This window comes from Crocodylus porosus, unplaced genomic scaffold (assembly GCF_001723895.1).
Source record: "Crocodylus porosus isolate Cpor-Errol unplaced genomic scaffold, CroPor_comp1, whole genome shotgun sequence".
NCBI classification, from domain to species: Eukaryota; Metazoa; Chordata; order Crocodylia; family Crocodylidae; genus Crocodylus; species Crocodylus porosus.
In genome coordinates, this window is record NW_017728932.1 from 14235096 (window position 1) to 14243805 (window position 8710).

At 55.1% G+C, this 8710-nt stretch overlaps 1 protein-coding gene across 1 annotated transcript in view; it reads left to right on the plus strand.

The window, feature by feature from the left end:
• TBX2 (T-box 2) overlaps nt 1-926 on the plus strand; it is a 7352-nt gene extending 6426 nt beyond the window's left edge. The window contains exon 3 of the mRNA XM_019545309.1: nt 2-926. Coding sequence (XP_019400854.1) covers nt 2-193 — 192 coding nt within the window. The 3' untranslated portion in view covers nt 194-926. The remainder of the gene's footprint in view (nt 1) is intronic.
• The last annotated feature ends 7784 nt before the right edge of the window (nt 927-8710 follow it).

Here is an 8710-nt window from a genome sequence, read left to right on the forward strand (position 1 = left end):
GCACGACGGCGCCAAGGCGGGCGGCAGCCGCGAGCCCAGCCCGCTGCCCGAGCTGCCCCTGCACAAGGCCGCCGGGCCGGCGCCCAAGGCCGCGGCCAAGGAGGCCCTCAACGAACTGCAGAACATCCAGAGACTCGTCAGCGGGCTCGAGGGCCAGCGGGGCGCCTCGCCCGGCCGCGACTCCCCCCAGTGACCGCGGCGCCCGGCGCGGCACCCCTATTTATTGCGGGCGGCGGCGGGCCGGGGCGGCGGGCGGCTATTTATGGAGTAAGCGGTCGTTTGTGTAAATACGCCCGAAGGACCCCCGGGTATGCAAAGCCGTATTAATTTATTCAGAGTTGTACATGGGTGTGTACATAATGTTTAGAGTTTTAACTCCTGGCATTTAATTTTGGTTTGTTTTTTGGAGGGGCGGAGGGGGGGGGGTGTCTTTCTCCGTCCCCGCGCCCCGTCTCCCGGCCCGGGACCGACTGCCGCCCCCGCGGGACCTCGGGCTCCTGCGCCGGGTTTGCCCGGGCCGCGGCACCGCAGGGCGTTAGGGGGCTTTTTTTTGTCCTCCCCCGAGGGAAACCAAAGGCGATGCCCCGCGTGTCCCCGTCGCCCCGCAGCGCGGGCTCTCGGGAGTGCAGGAACAAACCTCAGGTTTTTTATTTTCCACTCCGGAACAGCTACTACTACTACTACTAGTAAGAATACGACTACCAAGAAATTTAAATCTCGCACGGGCTCCTCTCTATATTCGTTTGGGAAAAAAAAACACACAAAAAACAAACAAACAAAAAAAAAACACAAAACGAAAAAAACAAAAGGAAAAAATGCCCTCCCCGTCCCAAACCAGCCCCCCAAACCAAAGCAGGGCCCCGGGTCGCGCTGTGCGGGTTGGATGACATGCTCTCACCTCTGTCAATAAAAAATACTCAAAGGCGCTGGCCAGGCTCGTGTGTTCACGCGCCGGGCTCACGCCGGGGAGCCCCGGGCCTCGCCCCCGCAGCTCGTGGCGAGCCGCGCCGGGCGGCTCCGTGCGGAGACGGGGCTGCCCCGCGTTACCGGGAGCGGGGTGCCGGGTGCCCGCGGGCGGACGGGGCCTTTGCCCCGCGGCTGCGGGCCCGGCTCTGCAAGGAGGCTGCGCGGGCGGCGCCTGGCGGGCAGGCCCCCCCCCCGAGACACCCCCGCCTCTGCGGGCAGGCTTGCAGGCAGCCCCCGTGAGCCCCCGGCCCCGGGGGGCTCTCCTGCGCGGCTAAAATGGTGCGCTTGGCTGCGAGCGCACGTTTGGTGCCGTGCGCCGCTGCCCGGCCCGGGAGTGCGGGACGGCGGGTCTCGGCGCTGCAACCCGCCTTGCTAGACTCGGCCTCCGCGTGTCTCAGCCCCGCAGCAGGGTCTGACCCCCGGGCCGGGGAGGTGGCGCAAGGGGAGCCGGCTCCCCCACCTTGTCGCCTCTTGACTCAGTGGCGGGCAGTGGTTTCAAGCTGCAGCAAGGGCAGCTGAGGTTGGACATTAGGACAAACTGCTGTCACTGGGAGGCAGTGAAGAGGCGCCCAGAGCTGGGGTGGCGGGCCCTTGCAGCAGGGGAGGCGGAGGTCAGGAGCAGGGTAGTGGAGGCGGGTGGGGGATCTCCGTCCTTGGAGATTTTCAAGACCCGGGTAGGCAAAGCCTCGGCTGGGATGATGCAGTTGGGTCCAGCCGCGCTTTGAGCAAGGGGTTGGCCTGGATGTGACCTCCTGAGGTCCCTCCCAACCCTCCTTGTCTATGATTTGCTTCCCATGAACATTAATTTCTGTGGCAAAGGAGAAATGCCCGAAGGGAGTCCCAAGACGTGTCAGAGGGTGAGTGTTTAGCCCCCACCGGAAAAACCCAGCCCTTTTTAAGGTCCGGGCATCTAAAGTTGCCAGTGACTTTCCTGTTCCCTGGACTGAATGCGCGCGGAGCTGTACAAACGCACTCCCTGCCCCTAGGATCTTGCAGGCTCACAGGTTCGTCTCAGTTAGGAGAGTATGAGATCAAAGCGCAGCAGGGAGTGTGGAAGAAGTCCTGGCACAGGCCTGCCCTGCTCCTGCTGCCCTCAGTCCACTTCCAAAACCAGTGCTGCAGTGCCAACTCCACGTGTGGACAAGCTAGCGGGTCTCAGCTCATCCTCGTGGCAGGCCCGTGCAGCCGTGCAGCACCCAACCATGAACAAATAGCCTGCAGAATTGGACCTAAGGCCGCAGTCCTTGCAAATGCTTACGTGCACCTCTCTGCAAGTCCTGTGAACTAGGCAGGACTATTCATCCAGTGACGAAAATGGCACGGACGTGGGCATGCCCGGGGAAAGGGCCTGGATGCTGGCAAGAGCAAGGGGGGGGGGGGCTGAGCTGCGGGGAAGGCCAATGCCCCGTGATCACTTGGGAGGTGAGTAAGTGGAGACTTGGCCAGAGCAGTAAGTGCACTTTTACATTGTGGCAGTGATGTGTGATGTTATAACAAAAGTCACAGGCTTTCACAGAGCCCGACTGTGAACGGAGCGCCCTGCCGCCCGCCAGCGGCTCTGTGCCTGCTCTAGCCAGGGCCCTAATCCATCGTTTTGCTAGAGGCCACCTCTGTACAGTGCGTAGACTCAAAAGCCTCGTAACACGGCCGCTGAGCGGCCTCCTATTGTGTGTGGAGAATGCAGCGAGGAGGCTTTCCTGACCCCGATCCCTTTTCTCAGGAGGTTTGCAGCCCTCCGGGCTGAGAGGGGGCACGGCCCTGCCTGCGACCTCGGAGGAACTGACCGGAGGGGTTCAACGCTGGTTTGGGTTTTACTGCAAGCGCAGGGTAGGGGCTGCAAGAGTGTGCATGTGCAAAACCTGTGTGCGCACATGTAAGGTGTCCAGGTTGTAGCTGTATTGGTCTAAAGGAAAAAGCTATTAGGACTTGTGATAGAGGTGATATCTTTTATTAGACCAACTAGATTTTTGTGGGGGGGGAAATCTTTAATTGCAGGCTTAGGTGTAACACACACACACGCGCGCGCACTGTTATTTCCAATGAGTAATACAGGTATACTTCAGGGGGAATATGGAGTTCATGTTTAAACAAACATGCTGAACCCAGGGCAGCAAAGCAGCCGGCTCCAATTGTGATGGGAGTAAAAGAGGCAGCCGGCCACTCTGGTGTGAGGAATAACTCAGGGAACCGAAGGTTGGAAGGAGCGGCAAGAGGCCCAGAGCCGCTACATCATCCCAGCCGGGGCTTAAAAGCCTCCGGGGTTGGAGATCCGTGGGCAGCCTGCTCCTTGAAGGCGCGTTTGCCCCCTGTCCGGCCTCCCCGTCCCTGCTGCAGCTCCCTGCTCTTCTGCCACGCCAGGGCGAGCAGCCCCGAGCCAGGCCAGCGGGTCCCGCAGCCGCCGCCTGACGCCTGCCCTCGCCGGGACAAAGGGGCCCCCACAGCCGGCGCCGCAGCTGCGGCCCCCGGTTAGGGCGGCTCGCACGGGCTGCTCGCCGGCACCGCCGCTCCGTGCCCCTTGTCTGCACCCAAGAAGTGTACGTGCCACAGGCACCCGTGGGGGGGGGCGTGACACACACCTGTAGGGGTACACGACACACGCCTGTAGAGGTGTACGCCACAGGCACCCATGGGGGGGGTACGCGACAGGCACCTATAGCAGTTTGTGCGACAGGCACCTATGGGGGTGCACAACAGGCACCCATGGAAGTATATATGCCACAGGCACCCATAGGAGGCTATGCTATGGGCACCTATAGAGGCATCTGTGACAGGCACCTATGGGGGGTAAGTGACAGGGACCTGTAGAGAGATATGCCACAGGCACCTAGAGGGGGGTATGAGACAGGTACCCACAGAGGGGTACATGACAAGTGCCTATAGAGCTATATGGGACAAGCGCCCACAGAGGCATATGCAACAGGCACTTCTAGAGGCGTACGCAACAGGCACCTATAGGGGGTATGCCACTGGCACCCATACAGAGGTATGAGACAGGCATCCCCATAGAGGGGTATCTGACAGGCACCTATAGAAGCATATGCAACAGGCACCTGAAGGGGTGTGTGCAACAGGCACCTATATGGGATACGCAGCAGGCACCTATAGGAAGTATGCCGCCGGCACCCATGAGACAAGCATCCCCATACAGGGGTACGTGACAGGCACCGATAGAGGCATACGCGACAGGCACCTGAGGGGTGTGTGCAAGAGGCACCGTCAGAAGCATCTGCAACAGACACCTATAGGGGGTATGCAACAGGCACCCGTAGCGGGGTAGCCAACAGGCCTCTATAGGGGGAACATGACAGGCACGCCCCGACATGACAGCAGTGCATGCCCTACGCCTTGTGTGCGTTGTCCACCAAGCGAGGTGCTTGCACACTCGGGCGCAGGTGCTGAGTGCAAGCAGGCAGGAAGGCCCTTGGGTGCCCGGCTCTGAGGGTGCAGCCCGAGGAACTGCAGACCCATTCCCCCGACAGCCACGCACCCGCGGTGCAGCCTCCGGGCAGCGCACAGGTAACACTGACGGACGCGGGCAGCTGAGGAGTACTACCGCTGCAAAGGCTGGCTGAGCGGATAGCCCTCTTCCTCGCTGCAGCTCTTCCCAGGCCCCTCTGCCCTTCCTGAGGAGGCTGCAGTTAAGAGTGCAGCTTGGTGTGGGGGAGCTGGAGAGGACAGCTTGTTGCAACAGCCTTCATTTCAAATCAGGGTTCAGGCCCCAAGGTGTCTGAGCTGCTGTAAGGCTTTCCCCTCTGATACGGTGTTAGACACAGCTCTCCTCGGGAAATGCCAGCTCCTACTTCGCACTCCTTCCTCGGCTACGGAAAAAATAGTCGAGCCATTTTTTTCTGCTGCAAGAAGAATCAGAAAACCTGCAGCAGGGCAGGATGCTCTTGCCTCCTGTTTGAAAACTTGTGAATCCTGAAGTGAAGGTGAAGGCACTGCCAAATGTCTCACAGCCCCCCTGGCTGAGACCCATCCTAGGGTGCAGGTGGGCAATGACTGGTCAGCTAACCACACCCAGCTCCCGCATCGATGGCCTAATTCCCATCTGTGCCCGGTACTGGGAGAAGCAAGCCTAGTTCTCCTCCTCCTTTTGCAAACACATTAGCCCTGGTGCCTATGAATATCTTCCCCTTGATTTCTTTGGCCTCAGGAGGCAACCGATGACAGGAATACTATTGCAAACTCAGTGGTCTGCCTTCCCTCCTGCAACTGCAAACAAGACCCCAGTGCAGAATTAACTTGAAAGCTTTTCCTAGCGGTGACAACCCGAGCCGTTCAGCAGGCAGCGCGGCCGCTGTCTCTCCCGCCTATTGTCTGAGGCAGGCATGTCTATTTTCTTCCTAGCCGGGCTCTTTCTTTTACGAATCGAAATCAAAGGTCTTCAAGGGAGCCAGAGAGTGCAAAGTCTGGCACTTGCTTTTAGCCTGGCCCCTCTGCTTAAAGAGGGTTCCTCCCCTTTTGTCACCCAATTACTGATGCAGGGACAAGGTCAGGAGGTCAAGACGCTTCAAGATTTCTTTGGTCTCCTCTTTAAAAATAATGCTCGTTAGCGGGACAAGAATGGCAATTTCCATTGACTGGAGATTAAGCTAAGGCAGAGGATGCCAGTCAAGAAGGGGAGCTACAAAAGGTTACACAAATTCAGGGCGGTTAAGGGGATACCTGTCTGCTGATGGGGGAGGCATTGCCGAGATCTGGCAAAGGCTCTTCGGAGCGGAGCACCCTGGGGTGGGGGTTTCTGTAAGGTCGCTCAGAGGGTGTTATCCCAGGGGCCTGTCAGCGATGTTCCCTGCTGATTTTTTTTTTCTGGACATCCTTCAAGTGTAATCCACCTTTGCAGCGTAGGGGCTATGCCAGTATTATTGAAGCAGATACAGGTAAAAGCCTAAGTTGCATGGATTTTCACTACCGAAACAGAGACGATCTTCGGGGCGGGGAGGAGGGCAGTATGCACCGGTCACTTTTGATCTCGGAAACGTTTCTACTGAAGGGACTCGGGAGAGATGCCCAGGCCCTGCACGGCAGTTCGCGTTGTCCAGTGGGATCTACAGGCCTCGATCATCTCTCAAGTGTTGCTGGGACCTGTAAGTCTGCTCCTCGACTGGGGTTTTCCCTAACAGAGACCTCAAAACTGTTTCTCTTTCCCAAACAGAATAGCACCGGTGAGCTCCAGCCTGCACTGCCTGGATCTTTTCTAAGGAAAACCTGACGGCCTTGTTCGAATCTCAGTGCCAGGTAGTGAGCAGGGCTGAAGTGGACTCCGACGGCAATCAGCTGAGACTTTTTCCTTTGATCGTTAGTGCCACAGGAGCTTTAGGATCTTGAATCGCTGCTAGAAAAAATAGTATTGTCTGCAGAAGGACATGCACATAATTTCCAGTGACACCCCCCTCCCTTTGCTTTTTTTTTTGTTTTTTTGCTAGCAATTGCTACTGTTTGGAGAGCCTAAAGGACCTGGTTTTCCAGCTTAATGAGAGTGGAAGGTGCTTGAAGATGAGGGCCTTAACCAATCAGTACTGTAATCTCTAATCCTTTGGGCATATGCTTTTAGCCTGTAAACCACAGGAGAGGAAAACAGCTGTAATCCTACACAGGGGTGGTAGCCAGCACTCTCGGTGGAGCGCTCCTGAAATCCCACAACCATGCCCGTTGCAGGTGAGGAGCATTGAGGTCTCCCGTGCCAGTGGCTGCATTTATGGTATGACATCCCCTTCCCTCTTACAAAATAGGCGTAGCATCTCAACTGTAACTAGGATCTGGGATCTGGTAAAGATTTGTGAGGCTGTGCTTTGATCTGGTCCTAATGACTTGCCTTTGAAAAGAAACCAGGGGGAGAAAAATCTGTTTACGCAAATGTAAAGCTTATTATTAGCAAAAAGCAACATTAGCCTAAAGGACAGGATGTTAAAGGGGAAAGGGGAGTCTCTCAGTTTATTTAAATTATTTATAAACCCTGGTGACAGTGAATGAGATGTGTTTCTTCCTAGGTCTCAACTTATATACACCGTAGGTCCCCATATTAAACAGGAATTCCTATGAACTTTCCCAGGGAGAGATGTTGCTGGGACTTGTTATTTAGAAAGCGAAGACTCGTGTTCGGACATGCTTACCAAAGAAGGATTGTTTTAGACATCAAACAGCAAACGGCTGGTGTTTGTTGGGATGAACTCCCTAACCTGAAACTGCAAAGATCTTTAGTGCATGATTTTCCTGTGGGAGGGGAGAGCTGCAAATCCGTCACACAACTTCTCAGGGGAGGAGGTGGCAGGCTTATTGCGGTGCATGAAAAGGGAAAGATAATGGCTTGTAGATCCTAGGGTGGAGAAATCTCGCTCGCATAGCAGGAGCCGTGGATAGAAAGAAATAGTTGTAAAGCGTACAACACTTTACAATAGAAATGTACAAAGGGAAAAAACATTTCCTAATCTACCTGTGGAGAGAGAAGGTGATTTTTTTTCTCGCAATTGTTGCAATTTTCTTGCAATCCTCTTTTCTTGCAATCCTGCACCTGTAGGAAAGTGAATATACCTGGAGAGCTAGAAGCACAGAGGACACTTTTTGCACTTCCTGCTATGAGAAAAACAGAATCCAGCCTCTCAATTTTACACCTCCTGCCTTAGTCTTGAATAGTTAGACGCTGACTTTGATTTGTCGCAGGCACCGAATAGGGCTCTTTCCAGTGCAACTTGCAAAAATAGGAGCTCGCACCTGCTAAGAGAACCGTGTTTGCTGGTCTGCGCTTTGCATCCCCTCTTTCTCCTCTCCCCCACCCAGCCCCTGGTTTTATTATTGCAAGATGCATCCCAAAAAGCAGGAAACGATCCCAGGTTTCCCCACCAGATGTCGCTCCATGCCAAATTCCTGGATGCCCAGACTCTCTTTTGAAAGGCTAGCCCTGCTTTGGAAAGCTTTGCCTCAGACTGTAAGGTGCAAATCTATAACGTTTTATACCACATGCAATTGGCTGTCCAGGCAGATAGACCTATTTATTCAAATACGCGCTTTCAGCTGGACCGGACACAAAAGGGGGCTGGAAAATGGTAATTTTAAAATTATCATCATCATCATCATCATCTCTGATGATACTAAAAGTTCGCCCGGGGCCACCAGGGCTGTAGGTATGGTGCTGGGCTGGACATGCGTGCAAACAGAAGTAGCGAAAGAGGGAGGTTTCTTTATCGCTTATGTTGCCAATGAATAAGTTGGAGCTCTTTAGCTGCCCCGTTGTAAAGAGACCCCGGGGAAGAACGAAGGGGGACGCAGCTAACTTTTGTGACTTCCTTATACACACAGGTGTGCACTAACGCCAAGAGCTTTTTCTTTCCAAACATTTCTGTGACTCCCTGAATTATGTCTTGGGGCTTTTTCATATAACCTAGTTCATTTTCCAAGGCTCAGAAACCTTCACTGAAATCGGTGGGAGCTGAGGGCTCAGCATTTCTGGGGAAAAAAAAGCCTCTCCCTCTTTGGGAGCCCAAATTTAGGCTCCTTTTTTTTTCCCCCCACAGTTACAGCCTAACTTCCCTCTTCTGATCATCACTTTGTCTCCCTTTCATCTTCTCCCCAGACCTGGGCTCCTTAACTCATGTTCTTGCAAAGGAAGTAAGTGGTCCAGTAACAATCTGCTTGCTGTTAGAGAGGCCTCTGCCCCGCCGCCGGGTCTTATTTGGGCTCCTCTGATCCTCCCTGGCGTCCAGCTCACCTCTCCCTGGCACTGATGTCAAACAGGAGCCTAAAA